We start from the raw sequence: 24,913 nt of genomic DNA, 5'->3' as shown, positions 1-24,913 counted from the left end.
TGTAATGTAAACATTTGTCCATCATGCACTATTTCAAGAAAATATTACTAAATTAAATCTAAGAGAAAACCTTATTATTATTTATCATTTATCTTTATCGAGAAAATCATTTCATCAAGCTAATCAAATTCATTTTAACACAATCAAATTGAATATATGAAGATCGTGTTTAATTTTTAGCTGAATAAAAAAATTAAAATATTTGTTTTTTTTTATTTAATTAAAAGTAATTTGTTGATATTAACCAATATAAATAAATTGAACTTATTGATAATAAGTTCACTTTAATGACATTGATTGATATCAAAATACATTATAAAACTTAGAAACACAATGAAAATAAAACCAAAACAAAATACAAAATAAATAAGATAAATACAGTGGTAGTAACATGCATGCCCATGCATGGCCTTGCTAAAAGGGATCCATATAAAAAACAACTTGAGACCAAACAAAAAAACTAGCAACACCAGGCGGGTCGACCCACAAGCTCGACGAAGCCATCTTGCTTCTGGTTGACGTTGATCTTGCGGCGCCAGCGCGGTGAGTACCACTGCCCGGGAAACGAGGGATATGGGAAATGGCGTTGACAGTGGCGCGACGAATGAGGTTTGAAATCCGAAGCCAGTGGAGCTCGGCTGCTGAAAGAATGGAGTCTACTGTTGCTGTTGTGGTTGTGGTTGAGAGAATGGGGTGGGGAAGAAAGAAGATCCGAATCCAGAGGTGAAGGAAAGCATGGAGGGAGTGTTGAAGGCACGGCTGCCGAGGGCGGAGGCGGAGTGCCGAAGACATGGTAGAGGACGATGGGGCACCAGTGGTAGGTGGCGAAGCAGGACTCGTTGGAGCTGTGGGAGGAAAAGCGACTGGAGGAGATGGAGCAGAGGCTGGTGGTGGCACACAAGATGAATGGTTAAGAACCCTGATTTGACGATGTGGCCATGGAGCTGTAGGCCCTTGAATAGGGACCTTGAGTAGGTTATGGAGAGGAGAAGGTTGCAGATACTTCTGTAGTTGTGTTCAAAGCTTGGCTGGTTTAATGGATTTTGTAGGGTTATTGTAGAGTGCCCGATTTTTAGCGGACCATTAAGGCTAACGTACCTTGCCAACACAACCCAACCCACTTAAAAATAATGATAGGCCGGATCCATCCATCCATGCAAACCAAATAGGTGGCCCGATATGGCCCATAAGCTTGCGGACCAATCATGTCATGTCAACCATGTCGTGCTGATGGGCCACTCACTTTCGAGCAATCCTAGGTGAGTTGGAAGGCACCTAGCATGGCGTGCAAGTGAGTTGGGGTGTGCCTAAGGTGCTTAGGTGTGCTAGGGTGTTCTTAAAAGGGTAAGATGTGCCTAGACGAGGGGTGTATACTTAAATGGATCAAAGTGTGTCCAGATGGGTCAATGTGGACCTAATTACATTAAGTGTACTTAGAAATGCGTCTAAATGATCTAGGTGATCATAAAAGTGCCTAAATGACCTACAAGGATTAGAAAAGTGCTTAAATAATTTAAGGTGATCAAAAAAGTGTTTAAGTGACTTAGGGTGATCAGAAAAGTGTCTTAGTGACCTAAGGTGTTCTGACATGTGTTACCTAAAAAGATAAAAAAATAAAATAAAATAAAAAAGTGTCTAAATAACTTAAGGTAATCGGAAAAGTGTCTAAGTGACCAAAGGTGATAAAAATGTACCTAAGTGACCTAAGGTGATTAAAAATATGTCTATGTGATCTAAAAAGTATACTTGAATGAGCTATTCTTAAAAAAAAAAAAAAAAAAAATCTTGGATAAAACTCAAGGCTGCTAATAATTATAATGAGGGGTCAGATAAATCATTTAACCAAAGTCTCCAAAATAACTTAAAAATGTGAGTTATATGAGTAGCAATGAGTCACTAGGAACTATAATGAAGTACTAAAAGAGTACCTGATATGACATATACTAAGATAACAAAATGAAGGATCTACACTTATCCATTACTTCAACTAAAACATCAAAGTGCATCAATTTTCTTTCAATTTGTTGTATATTTATTTAGAGTTTTATTTACATTTTAAACTTTTTTTTCTTCAAATAAATGATTGTAACTTCATGATTAGAAGGGAATTTCAATTTCCTTTCATATTCAATAGTGGAATTAATCATTTTAGAAACAAATGACTTTTTTTTTTCCTTTTTGAAATGAATTACAAAGCATTTGCATAAATAAATTTACAAATATTCATACATACTCTATCACAATTTTTTCACCATTTTACTCAAAGATGCTTTCCCTTTTCCTTTCTTCTTCCTTTAACTTTCATATTAAGAATTCATAGTTCCTTTATTTACATATTGTGTTTCTTTTTCATGAAAGCATTCTTCATTAGCTTCTTTATCACAAACACTATTCTTTTTTGCCAACTCAATAAAATTTTTCTAAACATCTCTTGAATATCTTTCAATTTTTTTTCTAAAAGTTAGAACATACGAGTTCAAGCTAAATGATATTTCATTCTAATTACTCCTCATCATCAACATTCATTAGAATAATAGTTACATTTTAATTTCAATATTTCAAATGTGTCTTTCGAAACATGTGTCTAGTGGTCCAATGTAGGATCACACCTTTTCTATCTCTTTCTTTTATGACTCATTTTATAAAAAAAGAAAAAAAAATTGCAATAAAGAAAAAAGAAAGAGCCTTACAAGAAATAAATAAAAAAGAGCTCCTAACCATAAATAAATCCTAAAAATAAACAATATAAAAATATTTTTTAAACCAAACCATTAAAAGTTCTTGAAATCGTTATTTAGTGTTGCATGGATATTTAATTAGGATTCTATGAAATATGACTTGACCTTAAAAACTTAAAAGAAATTTTAAAATAAAAAAATTTTTTTAGTGATATTTCACTGACAAAAGGTAAAAATTTTCCATATTTAAAAACTATACAAATTTGATTCCTAAAAGAAAATAAATATTAAAAAAATATTTAGTTTTCTTAATGTTATTTCAACAATGTCTTGATAAGTGGCAAAACAATTAAAAAAAATAAAATTGGTGTGATGGGACTATACAATTTGAATGTATTATATTATGAGTAGATCATGCATGATAAAGCCACTTAGATTCCAATTTGAAGATGAAATTGAAGATAAATTACACTTGTACGATACTTATTCTTGGATGGTTGAGATGAGGTGGAGAATTTTCCGTAAAGAAGACTCCTTACACAAGAATTTGGAGGAGTATCCTTGCGGTGGCTAGGAAGTAAATAGCTCCAACAATGGCGAGTTTGTTGCTTACAATGTCATTGTTACAACAATATTTTCTTTTGAAAATTAAAAAGAAAAAAATTACAAAGAACAAGCTCTAATTTTGAATCTATTTACTAAAAATCAAGTAGGTTTTTCGTATTTTTCTCTTTCATTCTTTTTCTTTTTTTTTTTTGGCCCTTTTAAGATTTATATTCTTCCCATTATTTTATGAATTTTTTCCTATATAATTCTTGCAAACGAACAAAAAGACAAAAGAAAGAGAGAGAGAGAGAGAGAGAGAGAGAGAGAGAGAAAACAAAAGCATACATTCAAAAGGTATCGTTTGATACGGTTGTGTTGTGTGTATAACATGTATTACCCATGGCATACACTATATTATACAATGCAAGCTTTTCCATGATACAATTTTTGAGTTGTATCAAAATCCTTCAATATCTAGATGAATCAAATTACGTATCATATGTTGTATGACATTAACAACCATAACCATAATGATGAGAAAATTATAATTCATTAACCTAAAATATCATCATCAACATCAAAGTAATAGATAAATTGACATCTAGTATATACTATGGTCTTATACAAGAAATTGTATTTCATAAGATCATCATATTGCCTTTATAGCTTTATTTATTGCAAATTGACCTTTTATACATTTCATCATTTGGTTGTTTTCTCGTTGAAGTTGACTTACGAGAGCATCAAAATCTAATGGATTTTTCTTATATATCTCAATCAATCTGTCTTAAGAAGCTTCAAGTGCAACCATTGACATTGTGTCTACGTCTATAAACATGAAAGGTGACCTCATGCTATAGCATTCTCCAAATTATATGAAGTGTAATCATAGTAAGGTATTATCCGCCTTAATTTATTAACAAGGTTAAATGAGTATGGTCCATAATTCAAAAAATATGGTTATGCATAAAAAGGGAACTAATAAAGTCATTTGTAATGAATTTTGGTATGTGAATTTTTAATGTTAATTGAATTAGTTTTAAGTTTCATGACTTTCAAGTCCTAATTAAATAAGATTTTTAGTTTTAAATTATCTTTAAATACCAGTAATTGTATATATCAAATATTATTTGATTTGAAATTTTTCGTTTAATGAAAATCTTTAGAAAATTAGAGATTTTTTTTTTTTTTTAAAAAAAAAAAAACAACACACATACATACACATAATTGAGAAAGTGATTATATCTAAAAAATTTCAATATTAGTTGATGGAAAGAGAATGAAAGAAGAAAAAAAAATCATGTTACACTTTATTTGCTTTTTTATAGGATTTTTTTTTCTCATCTTCTATTTGTTTTTAAAAATGGGTGAAAAAACCCTTTACTTATTTAAAAAAAAAAATTGTTCTTTTTTTCACTTTGTTTTTAAAAACTGTTTCCAAAAAACAAACTGTTAAACTAGGGATAACAATTTTGATACGACACAATAACATGACTTGAAAACCCATTCAAGTTAGGTATAATTCAATTCGTGTTGTAATCATGTGAACCTCTATATGTCAACCTTCATAACCCGTTTAATAAATAGATTATGTTCGAATTTTGATTATTTAACCCATCAAATCTATTTACTTATTCATATCAAACTGACAATGATCCATGTATGATGGAAGTCATTTATAACTCATTTAACTTATGTAAAGTTATAATCTTATTTTTATATATTTAAAATTCATAAAAAAAAATTAAATATATTTTTAATTATAAATATCATATAGTGAAAAAATTAAATAAATAACTAAATACATTTTTTATATATTTCATTATCATGATTAAACATATTTTATGATTAAAACATTAAAATAAAATTATAAACAAATGTAAAACTAAAATTCTAATTTATTTTTTATATTGTAAACATATAATAATTAAAATTATATAATTAAATTAATTAAGTAAAACTAACTAAAAACTATTAACAGTAATCGTTGCTTCGGGTCTCAAAATGAGAGATTAATTGCATACTCTCTCCTTCCACATATCATTAACAGTCCTCCATAGGTGATGTCTTGATCATAACTGAATAAATAAACCCTCTGCTGTCTTGTCGTTTCCTTCAGAAAAGGCCATGGAGATGGTGAGTATAAAGGCAAAAATTTGAGCAATATCAACCTGTTTCTGTTAAATTTGAAATGCATACCTGCCATTAGATTTCCAAAGGCTGTGCTTTCTCATTTTCTGGGAGTTCAGCAGATTTATAGAAGGGCGTCCGATATCACTGTCATCGGTTTGTTTCAAATTCTGTCATGTTTCATCTCCACTGCTCTCAATCAGAACCACTGCCTTATTGGACTTCAGCCTTTTGGTAGCCCTGTTTTCACTGCCTTGCCCTTCATCAGTCTTCAACCTCTTTGTAGGTTTCTTTTCACTGCCTTGCGCTTCATCAGTCTTCAACCTCTTAGTAGGTTTCTTTTCACTGCTTTGCCCTTCACCTAACGTACTGTCATCAGGAGCAACATTTTCAGGCTGCTCTGTCTCGGTGTACTTCGCAATCTCTTCAAGAATCTTACTCCCATACTTCTCTGTCTTCAGCTTTCCAATCATTGTCTCTAACTGGAAAAAGGAAGAAAAAACAGTTTCTTAGTTTCAGGAAAATCCATTTTATTGCAGGATAGAGGGAGGGCAAACTTTTGCAGCAGTCAAGGTAGAGAGCACTAATCTTTGATCAAAATTATAGCCAGGCTAATAGCTTTTAATTATAATCGATATAACATACAAATAAGATGTCATTTCTATAGACATCTAGAGTCCTCTCCAGTAAAATTATGTAGACCAATCCTCAGTAGTATCTCGGATTTTGCCACAATAGCATCAGAGAGCTACACTGACCATCACTTGATTGGAGTTGAATCCAACCTAACTGGGTTTTTCCGTTCCCAGTCCATCGTATAGATGGGACCCATCATATAGTGAATTCTTCTTTCAATGCTGACATGGGAAAACTATGATGCTTACTGAGGATTACTGTGGTGATGAACTTCTTCAATACAGCAAATTAGTTGGACAAGCCCTTATTACCAAGCTTTGTTAAAAGAAAACTATAACAAGCTTCGAGAGGTGGATAAGCACTTTTAAGCTTATGCCTCTTCATTAAGATAAAGGTGTTGGGAACTTGCCTCTTGAATTGAAGTTGGTTTCTGGGCACTGAGGATGCTAATCTGTTGTGTAGACAACACAGAATGAGGGAATATTCCTCCATGAGTGGAAGCGAGTTCCTTTCGTAGCTCATCAAGCTTCAACTCCAAACCCGAAGATGTCAGGCTGCGTTTGGATGATTTCATGTTACCAGTCTTAGTCTTCACTTTGGTAGAAATCTCAAGCTTAACAATCCTTTTTCCTGCATGCAAAAATGTAGTCATTTGATATCAAGTAGGTGGGTAGATAACAGACCGAGAAAAGTAAAGGAAGTTGGCAAGTTTATTATGCCATATCCCTAGTAGTTTGTATTTAATTTGAACTTCACACAAGAAAGATATTTATCTTTCATTTTGGGGCTCTTACCATCAGTGAATTGGCATGGAAAATCTCAATCTAAGCATAATGCTCCAAGTTCTGTAGCTTATGGTAGGAATTTTTCACAATAGCAAAATTAGTTCCTCCTTTTTCTTTTCTTTTAATTTTTTTTAGTTCTTTTTTTTTTTTTTTTTTTTTTGATCAGTTTATTTTCTTTCTTACATTTCATTATACTTAAAAACAAAGGTAGCTTACCATGCGATACTTGCTTCCACAATAGTCCCAATGTCACGTAAGCATTTGTAGCATAAGCTGTATGCTGAAATTCTTCTTTCTACACCAGAAAAAATCATGGTTCCAAATTATATGATAGTTCATCAAAAATGATGCTAAGAAATTGCACGAAAACAATAAATTCCATGGTCAATCAAAAGATCATGGTGTATATGTAGAGTCTACAAGGAAGCTTTTGCTTTAAAAAAGGGAAAACAGTAATTTACTTTGGACATTTGCATTTTATGCAAACTATATGCATTCAATACAAAATATACATGTATATTTCAAGATTACTTCCATTTGGCATCCTGGGCTCATAAATATGGGTAAAGAACATGTTTATGTTTACATTTCAGAGTGAGTTTATTGATTGCAAGTGCAAAGATTCTGATATTCAAAATTCTGTTTCACATCCTTCACCAGCCCCAGAGATAGGTACTTTCCTAGTAAGGCTAGTATCACTACCAACTTCTATGAAAGCATCACTATCAAGATGCAGTTCCCACACTCTATCATTATTCTGTAAATATGAACTTCCAGTGCCAAGAAGGAAATGCTAGATTTCACATCTACATTGCATTGGATATGGCTAAGATCATGAAGTTATTCTAATTAATTTTTCAGCCGCATAATATTATATACAAATTTGAGTGAACTGTTTCATGGCTCTCATCTCTTTTTATTCGCTGTTCATCTCAAAATTTAAAGGCAGCCAAAGCTCAACTACCCAGCCATTAATAGGCAAGAGGGTTCACACATAGGTTCCCCTCTTTCCCTTACATGATATTGAGACACATCATTATCCAACAATAACAGGGAGTAAATGATTGTTTTCACTAAATTCTGTCAGAGTAATTTCTCAGTGGTATTGCAAAGCATAAATAACATTCCCCTTAATTGGAAGGCAATTGATATTTGTATAGAAGTTCCTGAAGACGTTTAAGCCACATCTTTCTAGCAATTGGCACCTCAAACAAGAAAGCCAATAGTGATACAAATATGATAATTGTTGAGCATAGTAACACATCAAAAGAATAGATATTTTAATTTGTATAGTTCTTTTCTCATTGCATGTTAAATAGCACAAGCAATTTATCAGCATCATTCTCCTCTTGTCAGTAACAAATCATACATACAGGTTTCATGATAACAACTAATTTTGGGCTAGTGGCTAGAGTGTCTGTAGAGTTAGGCTTCTTACCAAAACGCGATCCCGTATAAGCTGAATCACAAGGTGCTCTATTTCCTCTTTCCTTAGGTCAGAACCTACATCACCGAAAGTTAAAACACTATATTATAGATGTCAATGTATGGCATTAAGCAAGTATGACATGAAGTTCTGAAGGAGTAGGGTACAAAATGTGTCATTATTATAGCAGTTAAAATTAACTACTATTAGAAATGGTATGCACTCTAAAGGGCTCCAGCAATCATCATTACAACATATAAGAATAACATTAACTTTAAAGAAAGAAAGAGTTACTCATTTTCTTTCCCCATTTAAAGGAATTTTTCCTCAGTAAATACTAAAAAGAGTCGTACACTATAATCCATCAAATTTTAAAAGTGCAAAGCCATATTGATACTAAAATGTCGGATTTAAGTCCGCACAGACTCTTGAATCCCTTAAGCCAACAGACACATTTCAGAGATGGTAAAAGCATTACATCAGAATTGGCTTAATAAGACAGAAGCCCCCTGACTAAGCATCTTAAATCAGTAAGGCAAATTTTAAATAAGGTAATAAACACCATGTGGAAATGATGCTATGAAATTTCTCAGAAACAATAATTTCAATGGACCAAGATCAGGGTATATGTGTAGAGTCTACAAGGGAACTTTTGCATTTAAAAAGTGGAGTGAAATTTTTCTTTCTACACCAAAGAACAAAAAGTGGTGCCAAACCATACAATAGATGATCAAAATGATGCGATGAAATCGCCATATGGAAAAGATTTTTAAGGATAACATTTCATTTCAATAGAACTCAACCTTACCACACAAGTCAATTTTGAGTAGATACTTCATTTTAAGTCCTCCTTTTTACACCAAACAATCTTCCAGTAAAATTAATCTTTAATTTTTTGTTTAAGAAAACCAGCATCAGTTATGTATTTGGCAATGGATATTAGTATAATTGAAATCTATTATTCTCAGAAAAATTTGATGAATAATTGGTAATTTTTGGGCTTAAACCCATGAAGGATGAGCACCATTAGCACTCAAAGGTTAATAATCTGTCAACCACAGAAAATAAGGAAATAGATCAGTCTCTAGCCCCTTGAAATAGGGCAGAGACTAGGGGATTGGAACACAAGAGGATGGTCAGCCATTGCAGATCTTCCCAGAGACAAATATTAAGCCATTACCAACAAACAAATGAACAAAAAATGAATCAAATCTGGAAAACCTCCCTGTGATAGCTTCCCAGGGGTAATGGTAAGACCACCTACTTAAAACAATAGCATCTCTTCTACTAGATTGAAGCCGTAGATGCTTTTAGCAATACAATGCCACAATTATACCCTCTTCCAGGAAAAGCTTCACCACTACTTGCCCAAGAAGGCTCTACATCTCATACAGATCATCCCAAGCCCAAGCCCCTCTTCACTATCTGATTTAAATACCTAGTTCCACCCTATCAGGTGATCTCTCCTTTCTTGTGCTACCCTTGACCATAGAAAGTCACATTTGAGTTTCACAATCCTAGACACAGTCTAGATGGGATCTTAAAAGCAGATGGATGGTGTGTGGGGCATGAGCTAAACAAGACTCAATAACGATAATCCCAACTTTCCACAGTTTTAGGACCCCAAGATAGAGAGATTCTCGGAGATTAGATGGTTGGAATAATTTTTTTTCCTATCTCTAAGGGTTCATTATTCTTTAACTCACATCTAGACATACTATTGTGGGGTTGAGGTGGTTGTTTAACCTCATTCAGGCTTCAACTTGAAAAGGGATATCTTCGTCTAGATTAGTTTAGCAAGCCAAAAGACAAGCTTGGTTTGATTGCATCGCCTCACTCGTTAGTGGACTGCACCTGCTATAATGCATATTTGCACCCAGTTCTTAAGGCCCAGTCTTCAACACAGATATCATACACAGAGTACTGATTTGCTTTTACAAAAAAAAATAAAACAAAGCACAACCTCAATTGAACATTCAAACCATTGTTAACACCTTTATGAATGCATATATTTCACAAATCCTCTCCAAAAATGATTAATAATGAACAATCAGTTAATCTTCAAAGAAATAATGTGGCAAGAACTAAGATAATGACATGAATTTGAACCTTAAACAAAGGAAATTCTTTAAATTAAGTTGAAGAAAGTTTTCAAATCAATGGCCCAAAAAAGCAGAAATCATGTCTGTATGTGCACAACACTGAAACTACTAAAAGGAAAGATTCAAACTATTAAGTGGTAAGACAAGTGCATGCATGATATATATCATATAATTTTGGTATTTATGCTTGCACAACTGCATATGTATCCTGACCACTCATATGGGAAACATTCAGAGACTAGACCAAGCCATTGAACCAACCTAGGTCCTTATGCTTAACCTTCATCTTGTCCACCATTTGCAACATTGTTAATCTCTGATCGTTGTCTTGCATATCTTGCAGCAAAGAAATCATAGCTTTTGCAAGACCTGTAAAGCATAGCCACATTCAGCATATGAAACCATAAGTATTGGTCATGCAAGATATATGTAATTTCAAAAATAAAACAGCACATAACTAAATATATTACATTTCAAATTTTGCAAGGAATTAAAGAAGACTGAAGAATGAAACTACATAGATATAAAAGATGCCAAAAAGAGAGAGTCCACAGAACAAGAACAACCTCAATATGAAACTTAGAGGTAATATACTTGCAAATATCTTCAGCTACCTTGGGAAACTAAAATTCACATGGTTTTAAAAACCGGACCAGACCAGCCGGTCTAACCGGTCCGACCGTCGACCGGTCATGGTTCCGGTCCGGTCCGGTCCGGTCAATTGGCCTGGAAAGAGGTTGAACCGGGATCGGACCGGTTGAACCGGCGGTCCAACCGGCAAACCGGATGAACCAGCCAGTTCCCTCCGAACCAGACGGTTCCATTTTTATTTTTTTCAGTGTTAAAACAATGCCTCTTCTCCCATCTTCAACCTTCAACCCAGTGAACCCATCCCTTGCAGCGTGAAGCCGCCGTCGCGCCCCCTCACGCCTCGACATCGGCTGTGAGCCTTCCTCGCCGCGACACCAGCTCCCCCGGCGGCATAGGCTGGAAGCCCCCTCCGCGGCTGGCAGCTGTAAATCCCCATCCTCCGACCGCAACCACCCCTATATAAGGCCCCCATCCGACACCCTGACACCGGCTGTGACCCTCCCCGCCATGACACCAGCTCCCTCGGTGGCACCAAGTGGAAGCTTCCCCGTGGACGACAGCTATGAATCTCTTTCCTCCCACCGCAACCACCCCTGTGTAAGCCCTGTCGCCTTCCTTTGTGTAAACCCCCCTTCCCTGACTGTCAAAACCACCCCCAAATCCCTTTCCCAACCCACTGTAAAAGTGCAGCAGTAGCTGGAATGAAGTTTTTTTTTTTTTTTTAATTATAATTTTGATTTGTTTTTAATTTGAAACTAATTTTCTGATTTTCAAATAAATTTTAAATTTTTAAATAACATATAAATTATTTGTTTTATTTTATAATTATTTTAAATTTTGATAAATTTATAAATTATATATTTAATTATGTATGACATCACCAGTTTGACAGCGATTCGACCACCGGTCTGACTAATGAACCGTGAACTGGTAACTTTTCCGGTTCTGAAAACATTGAAAATTCAAGGTATGATCAACCATAATAAGCCTTTTTCTCTCTGCACAGGTGGGACCAAAGATGCAAAACAGTGACACTAATGACATAAAAAGATTTAGCCCGAAAGAAATCCACAATGTAGGAACTCCATTTTTGTTTCTTTATTCGATGGTCACTAGAATAAAAAATGCCAATCCTACAGAAGTTTGGGAGACTGATCCATGGAGTCTCCAGATGCCTGAAAAGTAAATACGGCTATTTTTGTGGACTCATGACCAGCATCACCTAGCAAAATGCAGCAGAAAACCCATGGCATGATAAAAATCAGGCCTACTGGTACAAAGATATAGCAAAGGCCTAGAACCACAAACAAGACCATATTCTTACAAATAAATTTCTCAGAGGCCAATTGGAGAGATGAAGTTTTGACTCTAAACCATAGTTGAATTACTTTAATATTTTTACTCCTGAAGTCAACAACCTAATAAATGTTCATCATAGGCACTTCATATTTGATGTCAATAATTAGGGTTTTCCTCCTTAATTACCAAGACGAGTATTAAAAAAAAAAAAAAGGAAGAGAGAGAAGCAATGGAGTAATTCTATCAGTTAAGGAGTAACAATCAACAGGAAAGTTATGTATAAGGTCTATGATCATGTGGATTGGGCCGTTTTTGGATTGCATTCTTACTGAGAAGGGGTTCAGCTTTAGTCCTTGACTAGTTTTATTGTTCATGTGAACGGAAGAGCAAGGGATTAGATACCCATGAAATAACAAGGGCAGAATCATCCTCTGCAGAAAGATTGAAGAGACAAAATCCTAGCCTGTTGCAAACCCTCCAAAAGTGATCAAATCTCCACCTCAATGGCCAAACATTCCTTATAGGTTTCAAAAAGCTCCACAAACTGTACCATAATGGTCTCTCATGAAACTGCCAATCTCCAAATGCCTTTGTTTACCAAAAGAACAATAATCAAATTTAACATTCCTGAACCTCAGGGCAGCAGTTCCACTCTGAAAGCAAGTCCTCAACAACCTCTTAGACCTACAAACCAGATTCCTATTGAGCTGCATGGAGGAGTTCCAGCAGAGGCTTCAGTTACAGAAGACAATATAGGAGACAAGAAATATACCAAGTCCCTTTTGGCCTCCATCTATCCTAAAAAGTTCTAGCATTTTTCTCTTAGTGTTGGTTTGTCAGGTTATGCATGTGAAGTATAACAAGAAAACAAAACAAAAAAAGCATATTGACAGTAGACCAGAAAGGACAGAAGTAGAGTTGGAAAACATCATAATGCATAATAATGGATTCCCAGTGGTGATTTATGCACAAATATACAATGCTAAAAGAAAAAAAAAAAACCGAAGTTCCTAAGATCAAAGCAGCACAAAAAAGCATCCAGAATAAAACAGAGGAAAAAGCAGCAAATCTCAAATCTTAAAATATAAAAGTGATAGTGAAAGAAGAAAAGAAACAATAATGTATTTTCTGAGAAGTCTGTCATATGACCGTACGAGAAACATCAACTTCCTTGACCTCAGTTGAAAATGCACAGTTATCACACATCCCTGAGACAAAATAAAATTTAGTTTGGTGTTACTCAAGCTCATATCAGAGACATATATAAGAGACACGTTATTTATGTAGTAACTTAAAACATACAATACCGTTGCAGTCTTGCAATGGCTCAGCAAAATGTCGAAAAAAAGCATTTCGACGACATTCCCTTTTAGACTGGAATAAAAAGAACAATTAGCATATACAATAAAATCATTCATACATGCAGATAGATTAAATGACAAGACTTCAAAAGCCTTAGAAGTTCCAGGCCAGGAGCAATTTGAAACCTGGAACAGGAACAATTGGTTGGAGTGTAGACAAGGGAATATGCTCAAAATTTAGTTTTCCAACAAGGTCTGAAAGCAATAACAGATTATTGAGGTTAAGGGCCAATTAGAATGAATTAACCCAGTTAATCAAGAAGTGAAAGAATGAGAAATTCATTAAAAAAAAAAAAGTTCCTACAAAACCTTTCCCCTAACTAGACATATAGCCACTCTATAAAATCAATCATAGACAAAGTATGATCCTCTATAAACACCCTAACCCAATTTACAAGAGTATACAAAAAGGAATGTTTTAAAGTTTGGTCGGGCTGTTCAATATCATTAAACATTCTTTCATTTCTTTCCTTCCATAAAGTCCACATTAAGCATAAAGGGGTAGCCCTCCAAGCCTTCTCCCTTCTCTTACCCAAAAAGGCACCATGCCAACCAAGCAAATTCCTTTTAATTGAAGAATGAAAACACCAAAAAGGGAGAAAATCAAACTCTAAAGCATTGTAGCCTTTTTGCAAAACAAGATTAAATGGTCACTGGTTTCCTCTTTCTCTTTACACAAGTAGCACCTATTCGGCATATTCCATCCCCTCCTTTTGAGCAGATCGGTGGTCGAAATTCTGTTCCAAGATGCTTGCAAGCAAAAAAGTTCACCCTCATCAGAGCCTAAGACCTCCAAATAATACCCCAAGGAAAAGCATCACTAGAGGCCCTCATGAAGGAACGGTAGAGGGATTTAATAGGAAAAAAAAAACCATCCCTACTTTCTTTCTAACTCAAAACATCCTTCACTTCTCTTCTCACTACCAAAGGTTGCAGTTTCCGAGACAAGCCCTCCACCTCTTCCAATTCCCAATCATTAAAATGTGTTGAGAAGTGAGGATTCCAACTACCCAACTCCCCACTCCCCTCCCAAGCATCTGACACCCATTCATCTTTATTAACCGCCAACCGGTATAAGTTAGGGAAAACTTTTTTCAACGTTTGGTTCTCACACCTCAAGTCCTTCCAAAACTTGACCTTTCTCTCATTCCCTACAATAAAGCAAGATCAGTAACAAACACCCTCTCATTCTTTTCTAATAGCTTTCCACACCCCCACATCGTAGCCTCCCCTTGTTCCTCTCGAACACCACCCTCCTTCCTCTAACCCAAATTTGTTGATGATGACTTGTTTCCAAAAAGACTCTCTCTCTACAACAAATCTCCAACTCCACTTCCCAAGTAAGGCTTTGTCCAGAGCCATAAGTCTACGAATTCCTAAGCCTCTCTCCTTCTTATTAGCATAAACCAAACTCCAATTCACCAAATGAGGTTTTTTCTCTAAGGCACCACCACCCACAAAAAGTCCCTTTGAATCTTTTCAAGTCTTGCACGCACCTTCCACGAAACAACAAAGAGAGACAAGAAGTTAATTAAAAGACTTGATAAAGTACTTTTTATCAAAGTGAGTCTCCCTCCCTTAGAGAGGTATTGTCTCTTCCATAAAGACAATCTTTTCCTAGATCTCTCCTTCACTGCATCCCACACCCTTAAATATTTGAAAGAGGCACCCAAAGGAAGTCCCAAATAAAAAGTGGGAAGCTTCCCAACTCTACACCCCATCACCGATACAACATCCTCCAAAGACTTGATCCTTCCTATGGGAATAGCCTCACTTTTATCTTTGTTCACTTTTAAACCGGAGATCGCCCCAAACCACAAAAACACCCAACTCAAGTATCTCAGATGGTCACTATTGGCCTTACAAAAAATTAAAGTGTTGTCAGCAAACAGGAGATGGAGCAAATCACTCCCTTCTCCACTACTTCTCCTCAATGAAGTCCCCACAACTGGCTCTGGATAGCAATTGATTGAGAGCCTCCATGACCAAAATGAAAAAATAGGGAGATAACGGGTTGCCTTGTCTCAAGCCCTTAGTGCTACGGAAAAAGCCGGAGGGTGTTCCATTGATTAAAACTGAGAAGCTAGCAATGAAAATACACCACCTGATCCAACTAATCCACCTTTCCCAAACCCCATTTTAGACATAACAAAAATAAGACAGTCCCGGTCAACATGGTCAAAGCCTTAATGTCCAATTTTGGGAGGCCAAGGATGTTGACCATTAACCTAGAATTCATAGCCTCATTTGCAATAAGGGCAACATTCAAAATCTATCTACCCCGAATAAAGGCATGTTGGTCTCTGAAACTAACTCCCCCACAACTAACTTCAGCCTATTTGTCAAGACTTTGGCAAGCAACTTGTACAGTTCCCTAACAAGACCGATCGGTCTGAAGTCTTTTAACTCTTCTGCACCCTTTTTTTTTTGGAATCATAACTAGAGAAGTGAAGTTTAGACTCCTCTGGAATGTGCCAAGGAGGAAAAAATCATCGAAGAGAGCCATAATCTCAGCTTTAGTAAAATCCCAACAAAAGTGCCAGAACACCATGGTGAAATCGTCTGGACCTAACACATTGTTGTCGAAGAGGCTATAAAGGGCTTTAAACACTTCTTTCGAAAAAAGGCTCCTCTAAGCTTTTGGACCTTTCTTCTCCTAACACCCTAAACCGTAGACTCCCAATGTGCGGTCTCCCATCCCCATTTTCATTCAACAGGGTCCGGTAAGCCCTACACACCCTAGCCTTGATCTCTTCCTCATCAGTCAGTGTAACCCAATTAATTTTCACCTTGGATAAAAAACCCCTTCTCGCCTAGACATTAGCCATCTTATGAAAAAACCTGATGTTTTTGTTGCCATCCTTTAACCAGATTTCCCTAGATTTCTGTCTCCATGAAGCTTCTTCCAATAAAACACATTTCTTGTACTCCTCCAAGGCCCCCTTTGTAGCCTCTACCTCCTCTATAGAAAGGGGATTAACTCTCTCCTTGAAGGCCCATAATTGAACTCAAGAAAAGGCTTTTGATTTCCTAAAGGAGACATCACCAAAAACTTCTTTATTCCACACTCTAAGATCCTTTTTAAGAGCCTTCAACTTCTCAGCAAGACAATGACTACTACTCCCTGCAACCGAGTACTCAGTCCATCAATTCCTCACTAACTTTTTGAAACCATCCAATAAGAGTCACATATTCTCAAAACGAAAAGAGGTTTTGCCCTTTTTAACCCCTCCACCCTCCAAAGTAATGGGAAGTGATTAGAGACAATCCTAGGAAGTGCACATTGGAAGACACCTAGAAAATGGTCCTCCCATTCATTGGAAACTAAAAAGCGATCCAACCTTGATGCTACTTGAGAGTTAGAGCCACCACACCATGTGATCTGACCACCAGAAAGGATCTTTTGTTTGGTGTTTCCTTGGTCATACCTTATGTCAGAAGTCAAGATGCATCCAAGCATGTGATCTCCAATGTGCTGATAATACCCCCTTTTCTAATCCATTGAAGAAACCAAAATGCTGTTTTAAGCTCATTCTCCAAGTGTTCAGCTTGTTTAACAGTCCAAGATCAATTCCATAAGATTTCTTTGTCTGGGTTTAATGAATTTCAAAAGGGCTCTAGATGGTATTGCTTCTGAGATGGGGTGTACTGCTGGTAAGTGGCCTTTGAAATACACAGTCATCCTCTTGGTGGTAATCCTAGAGGCTGATGTTTTGGAACCCAGCCACTGAGAAGTCTCTAGCCAGCTGGAAGAAGGGAGAAACCTTGTCCTTCTTTTGGAAGCACTTTGATACTGCATTCCTTAACTCAAATCCCTATCTACTTTATGTATCCCTTATGTTGAGAGAGAGAGAAAGAAGAAAGACCTTGATTCTCATTAATGTAATGATCTACTTACAATTGAGAAATATATATATATATATACAAGGCTAGGAGTCCTAACTACCATACATGTGTCCTACCATATATGTGTCCTATATTAACAAGGAAAGGTTATACACTATAAATACATTATATTCAACACTCCCCCTCAAGTTGGAGCATATACGTCATATGCACCAAGCTTGTTACAAATATATTTAATCCTAGGACCTCTGAGAGATTTAGTGAAGATGTCAGCTAGTTGATCATTTGAATTAACAAAACTTGTAGCAACACATCCTGATGCGATCTTCTCTCTAATGAAATGACAGTCAACTTCAATATGTTTGGTCCTTTCATGAAAGACTGGATTGGATGCAATATGTAATGCGGCCTGGTTATCACATATGAGTTTCATCTGTTCATCATTTCCAAATCTCAACTCTCGAAGAAGATGTCTCAACCATATGAGTTCACATGTTGCCAAAGCCAAAGCTCGATACTCGGCTTCAGCGCTAGATCGAAACCACTACATCTTGTTTCTTACTCTTCCAAGATATTAGATTACCTCCAATAAAAACACAGTACCCTGAAGTGGAACGTCTATCTGTGGGTGAGCCAGCCCAATCTGCATCTGTGTAACCAACAACCTGAGTATGACCTCTGTTCTCGTACAACACACCTTGGCCTGGTGTGCTTTTGATATATCGAAGAATGCGGATTACAGCATCCCAATGGCTATCACATGGTGACTGTAGGAATTGACTAACAACACTCACAGGAAAAGAAATGTCTGGACGAGTAATGGTGAGATAGTTCAATTTACCTACGAGCCGTCGATATCTCCCGGGGTCTCCTAAAGGCTCCCCCTGTCCTGGTACAAGTTTGACATTCGGATCCAGTGTGTTTACCGGTTTACAATCTAACATACCGATTTCTTCCAGGATGTCTAAAGCATACTTCCTTTGGGAAAGGACCACAGCAGAACTGGATTGAGCTATCTCAATTCCCAAGAAATACTTGAGTTTCCCCAAGTCTTTGGTCTGAAAGTGGGTAAAAAGGTGTTGCTTTAGTTTCTGAATACCATCCTGATCACTGCCTGTAATGACGATGTCGTCCACATAAACAACCAGATAAATACACTGCCCCAAAGAGTTATGATGATAGAAAACTGAATGGTCTGCTGTACTGCGAAGCATGCCAAACTCTTGAACAACAGAACTAAAACGGCCAAACCATGCTCGAGGAGATTGTTTCAAGCCATATAGAGAACGGCGTAACCTGCATACTAAACCAGACTCCCCCTGAGCAACAAAACCAGGAGGTTGCTCCATATAAACCTCCTCGGCAAGATCACCATGAAGGAAGACATTTTTAATATCCAATTGATAAAGAGGCCAAGAACACATGGCAGCCATGGAGAGAAGCAGACGGACATAAGCAATCTTGGCAACAGGAGAGAATGTGTCACCATAATCAGAACCATAAACCTGAGTATAGCCTTTAGCAACTAAGCGGGCCTTAAGGCGATCAACCTGACCATCAGGACCAACCTTAACTGCGTAGACCCAACGACAGCCAACGGTAGATTTACCCGAGGGTAAAACAACAAGATCCCAAGTGCCATTAGAGTGCAGAGCAGCCATTTCATCCACCATTGCCTGTCGCCAGCCTGGATGGGAAAGAGCTTCATGGGTGCTCTTTGGAAGAGAAACAGAAGATATAGCAGAAACAAAAGCAGAATAGGGTGAAGATAATCGATGATAACTCAAAAAATTGTAAATAGGATGAGGATTACGAGTAGAGCGAGTACCTTTCCGAACAGCAATGGGTAAGTCATTAGGAGAAGGCAGAGCCGGGGTAGGTGAAGCCGAAGGGATAGGAAGTGAGTCAGTAGGTGCCTCAGCAAAAGGGAGAAGAGCAGCGACACGAGGGCGACGATGATAAACCTGAAGTGGTCGAGGAGGCATAGCATCAGATGGGGAGACAATGGGAATAGGCAAGACTTCAGAAACAGGAAGAGACTCAGAAGTGGTGGAAAAGAATGGTGAGTCCTCAAAGAAGGTGACATCAGCGGAGATAAAGTATCGATGAGTCTCAAGGGAATAACAACGATAACCCTTCTGAAGTCTGGAGTATCCCAAGAAGAGACACTTCATGGCTTTGGCGGAAAGCTTGTCCTGTCCAGGAGTGAGAATATGAACAAAGCAAGTACAACCAAAGACACGAGGAGGAAGGAAATAAAGTGGTTGGTCAGGGAAGAGAAGGGAGTGAGGAATTTGATCATGTAAGACAAAGGAGGGCATACGATTAATCAAATAACAAGCGGTAAGAACAGCGTCCCCCCAAAAACGAAAATGAACATTACTATGGAGGAGGAGAGTACGAGCTGTCTCAACAAGATGTCGATTCTTGCGTTCAGCTACCCCATTTTGTTGAGGAGTATGAGCACAAGAAGACTGATGAAGAATCCCATGATGGGACATAAACGAAGTAAATGGGGCTGAAAAATATTCCCTGGCATTGTCACTGCGTAACACACGAATAGAAATATTGAACTGGGTTTGGATTTCAGCATAAAATTTTTGGAAAATAGAGAATAACTCAGCTCGATTTTTTATTAAAAATAACCAAGTACATCGAGAATAGTCATCAATGAAAGTGACAAAATACTGAAATCCTAAAGTAGACGCAGTCCGACAAGGACCCCAAACATCAGTGTGGACAAGCTCAAAAGGAGACTTTGCCCGATTATTCAAACGCTTTGGGAACGAGACACGAGTATGTTTCCCAAGCTGACATGACTCACACGGAAGTGACGATAAAGTGGAAAAACGAGGGACCATCTTCTGGAACTTGGAGAGACTAGGGTGGCCCAGACGATTGTGAATGAGGAGAGGAGCATCAGTGGAAATGCAAACTGCAGGAGATGAATCCGAGGTGAGGTGATAGAGGCCTTGAGACTCACGTCCTATGCCAATCGTCTTCCCCGTACTCCGATCCTGCAAGGTCACAAATTTATCAGAAAAGGTAATAGAGCAATTAAGAGTACGAGTGATTTTGCTGATGGAAATAAGATTAAAAGGACATTCAGGAGTATAAAGGACAGAAGTGAGAGGTAGAGAAGGCAGAGGAAGGGCCAAACCAATACCTTTAGCCAAAGTTTGAGAACCATTAGCTAAGGTAACAGTAGGTAAAGTAGAGGTAGTAGTAATAGAGGAGAAAAGATCCTTATTACCAGATAAGTGATCAGAAGCTCCAGAATCTAGAATCCAGGGTCCAAGAGAAGATGTGTGGGTAAGGCAGGCAGAGGCATTACCAGGCTGGGCAACAGAGGCAACAGAAGCCTGAGATGCGGAAGAGCTCGAAGGCTGAGGCAGCGGAGAATCAGAGAACTGGGCCACATGGGCAGTGCGAGGAGGTCGTCCATGTAACTGATAGCAACGATCGCGAGTGTGGCCAAGTTTATTGCAATAGGTGCAATGAGGACGTTGACCTCTACCTCGGGTACCACTACGGCCTCCTCGAGAGCTAGTTTGAGAAACTAACACAGAAGAATCTGAAGTACTATCAGATGGCAAAGTCTGAGTGGAGGAGATACGGAGGAGGCGAGCAAACACATCATCCAAGGACGGAACTGATGAACTACCAAGAATCTGATCGCGGACAGGCTCAAGATCCGGACGGAGGCCAATAAGAGTAAGAACCATGAAGAACTGGTCAAACTGTGTTTGTTGAGCCCCAACATCAGGAGTAAGAGGCATCACAGTCAAGAACCAAAGTTCAACAGAGGCCTCCTGTGTAATCAAGTGATCCTCATATCCTTGACCCATAAACCAAAGTTCAACAGAGGCAGACCAGGAAAGATAATTGTCACTGCCAACCAATTTCTCCGAAGTAATCATAGGAGATCCAGATATAACAGCGGAAAAAATGGAATTTTTAATAGTCATATCTACTTATCTGGAGAATGAAGTATGTTTGGATCGAAGAGAGCCCTAATACGGCTTCATATTGCGGCATGGCACCACCGAAAAAGGGAGACGGCCTCAGATCGCGGCGTGGTACTACCAGAAAGGTAGAAGAACACTTCCCAAGGCACATGCAGGGATTGGAGTGGAGAAAAAGTAGTCGGAGCTTCGCCGGAAAGACTGTTTGGAGGGCCGACGGAGACAAAAATCCCCAAAAGAGGTACGTGCAGGGCTCGGATGGGAGAACCAGGGAGGTAGGGAGGCTAGTCGGCGTCAGGCGAAGCTGGAGGAGGAGGCGCGTCGCCGGAAAAGGCCTCACGCGCCGGCGCGTGAGATGCAGCCGTCGGCCGGAAAATTGCGCGTGGACGGCGCGTGGAGGCTCTTTTGGTGCCGGTGCCTTCACAAAAGTTGGAGATCTCCTCCAGGCGCTCCTTCTGGTATGGTCGGTGTCGGAAAAATACGTCACCGGAAAAGTTCGTCGGCGGTGAGTGGTTTCTGTCGACGATCCGAATGACCGGAAAGTATTGGGAGATGGGGAAGGTGACCGGAATGAAACACGGTCACTGGAAGGTTTCCCGGAGTTGATGACACGGGAAACAGGAAAGAATTAGGTTTTCTTCCTTGGCTCTGATACCATGTTGAGAGAGAGAAAAAGAAGAAAGAGCTTGATTCTCATTAATGTAATGATCTACTTACAATTGAGAAATATATATATATACAAGGCTAGGAGTCCTAACTACCATACATGTGTCCTACCATATATGTGTCCTATATTAACAAGGAAAGGTTATACACTATAAATACATTATATTCAACACCTTAGAATCCCAATTCGTGTAGCTCCTAGAGTAGAACAACTTCAGATTTCCTCTGGTCTAAGGGTAAGGCAGATGAACCTAACAGCTACAATCAAATTAGATGAGAAGAGGTAGGCTGATATGGGAGAGGGGGTTTGTTTTTGGTGGGGCATCCCTAGGTAACAGGATTTTATCAGTAAATGATCGTGGCATCTCCTGAAACAGCATAATGCACAACAATACTATGTTACTAAAAGCAAGTATAGGTTACAAGTGTAATGGTCAGGATGTTAACCATGCAGGAAGACAGCCACCGTATTGCCCACATTGTAAATGTTTCTAATCTTTGTTTGGGCTTGCTTAGGTTGCTAGGTCCCTCCAAGCTTTTCCTTCATTCACTGATTGCTTTAGGATTATGACATATGTTATTTGGACTTGCTTAGATTGCTAGGGTTCCTCCAATCAATTGTAGCAGATGTGATGATCAATGCTGTTAGGCATTTTGGAGGAAGTTTCAGAGGATATGTTTCATAGTAAGTGGTTACACTTGCTTTTCTTCAGTGATTTGGCTTGAGAGGAATATCAGAATTTCGAGGACGAGTGGTGGAGAACTGCAGAATCATTATAGAATGTGGTATATTTCCTTTCCTCTGTTTGGGTATCAGTGTCTTGCACTTTTCTGGGCACTATGGTGAACATGAATATGGTGGAATGAAAATCCATTTGTTCATAAAGTCAGAGGGTTGAAGGATGCATGTAGAGTGAAAACCCCTCCAATCAGTTACCTAAGCTTGATTTTCATGGAAATTGGTGGAGAAACTGAGACAGGTAGGGATCAGTGGAGCCTTTGGGAATCACTTGGCAGAATAGTTAGAGTTTTCTCCAACCTTGCTAATGTGGGGCTAGCCTTCAACAAGAGATGCTAGTCTTATTGGAAGGATTACTTCAGAGCCAGGTCCCTAGGTATCAATAAATTCTTTTTGGATTGGCTCTTATCAATAAAACCTTTCTATTTGTCCATCAAAAGATTTTTTTTCGGTGGAAGGTAACTTAGATAAATTTATTTTGTGGTCCTCATAGGAGAAGCAAGGCCCTTGGGAACTGGATGTCTGCTTGCACAAAATTACTGCTCTGTCTCGAGGATGAGATTCTTCTAATACTTGAATTCTTCATTCAGCTAAACAAACAGCAGATTAATAGGCTAACCAAGGTGTCTCACTGGTAGAGGCTTTTGTAGGGCATTTCATGTCTCCGTGAGTTTCTTCCCTTGCTAGGGCCTTTTGATGTAACATTGTGGCTACTGATTACTTTATGTAATTCTTGTAGTGTACTGTTCAGGTTTTTTCCCTTTTAAGGACATCTTATCTTTCTTGTACCTTCAATTCACAATTAACAATTTTTTTTTAATCAGAAACAACAGATGTATTAGTTAAAAGTGAATAAAAACATGAGAAGGATGTCATATCAAAGTCTTAAAAGTTCTTTCCTTTACAATATTGCTTTGTGGATTTGGGTGTACATTCATGGGAATTCTTTGTCCTTAGTTGATTGTGTAGATTCGTTGGGTCCTTCTTGAGGGTGGGAGCTGTCTTTGTTTTCCCCCTGGTTCTTTGTTTTTGTTTTTCTAGCTCATTGTATACCTCCAGTGTACTCTCGTGCACTTAATCTCTTACTTATAAAAAAAAAAACATGAGAAGGATGAGAAATCCTCCCCATGATTTACAAACCTAATCAAAAGGTCTGAAGAAACCTCCACTATATAAGGAGGGCTATACAAAAGGAACAAAAAAGCCTATACAAGTATAACATCTCCTGAAGCTCATCTAGGAACCTCACCCTATAGACCCTAGGGTGTACATATCAAAAGCCACCTAAGCTGACTTACACTCAAAGAATAGGGATTAAAAACGTCAGCACAGTAAACCCAAAAAGAAACATAGAAATGAACCAAGTCCCACATTATCTCAGACATCTTCCAAGTATCCTCGAAAATCTTAGCATTCCCTTCTCTCCACACAATCCACAACAAAGTGGGAAAAGTGATCTTCCAAAGAGTCTTGCCTCTAGTAGAGTTCCCAAAACACTTCAAAGAGATAACCATCAATTAACAATTGTTGTTTCCAGAAAAAAAAACACTGAACACTTCATGCAAAGGCTCTTATTCTAAGCAGAACTTTAGACTGGCAATCTAAACTAACTTCTAGAAAGGTAACTGAAGAACCACCCAAAGGGTGGTTACAAAAGAATGACTTCATGGAGCTAAGGATATTGTTTTCCTTCTCTTTTCAATCAAGTTTCATTAGTAACTGGTCTATCCCAACCAAAAACATTGGTGTTCAGATAGATAGCAAATGTTGATTCACATCCATGTCCTTCCAATCTCTTTCAAAAGATGTCCAACTTTCAGTCGTTTGAGCCTGCTAAGTTAATTAAAAGCCAACAAGACCCCTGAAGTGAGAGGTCTTTCTTAGTTAGCAGCTAGGGAGGCAACATTAATGATTTTTCTTAAAAGAGAAGGCCCACAAAAGCCCTCATTTCAAGTAGGTGTGTGATCTGTTCAGTGACCCAAGAGACAACTAATCATCTATTTTTGCATTGCCCTTTGATTTACACCATACAGTAGATGTTATTTTCTATTGCAGATTGTCCAGTGGGTTGCCCCATTATGATGTCACAGACATGTTTATTTTCTTTGGGGGTTTTATGAGGAAACTTTATAGTGGTGTGCTC

At 37.8% G+C, this 24,913-nt stretch overlaps 1 protein-coding gene across 4 annotated transcripts in view; it reads right to left on the bottom strand.

The window, feature by feature from the left end:
* Positions 1 to 5,229: 5,229 nt before the first annotated feature.
* The window catches only part of LOC117932122 (ATP-dependent DNA helicase Q-like 2), a 49,312-nt gene continuing 29,628 nt past the window's right edge, over positions 5,230 to 24,913 (bottom strand). For 3 of the 4 annotated variants that reach the window (XM_034853181.1, XM_034853191.1, XM_034853201.1), the window contains exons 14-20: positions 13,501 to 13,567; positions 13,348 to 13,401; positions 10,565 to 10,672; positions 8,214 to 8,278; positions 6,992 to 7,070; positions 6,400 to 6,620; positions 5,230 to 5,836 (exon numbers count right to left, since the gene is read on the bottom strand). In XM_034853181.1, coding sequence (XP_034709072.1) covers positions 5,528 to 5,836; positions 6,400 to 6,620; positions 6,992 to 7,070; positions 8,214 to 8,278; positions 10,565 to 10,672; positions 13,348 to 13,401; positions 13,501 to 13,567 — 903 coding nt within the window. In that variant the 3' untranslated portion in view covers positions 5,230 to 5,527. The remainder of the gene's footprint in view (positions 5,837 to 6,399; positions 6,621 to 6,991; positions 7,071 to 8,213; positions 8,279 to 10,564; positions 10,673 to 13,347; positions 13,402 to 13,500; positions 13,568 to 24,913) is intronic. The other variant, XR_004654115.1, reaches the window with a different exon arrangement.

This window comes from Vitis riparia, chromosome 2, assembly GCF_004353265.1.
Source record: "Vitis riparia cultivar Riparia Gloire de Montpellier isolate 1030 chromosome 2, EGFV_Vit.rip_1.0, whole genome shotgun sequence".
Taxonomy (NCBI): domain Eukaryota; kingdom Viridiplantae; phylum Streptophyta; class Magnoliopsida; order Vitales; family Vitaceae; genus Vitis; species Vitis riparia.
This window is presented reverse-complemented; position numbering and strand designations above follow the sequence as displayed.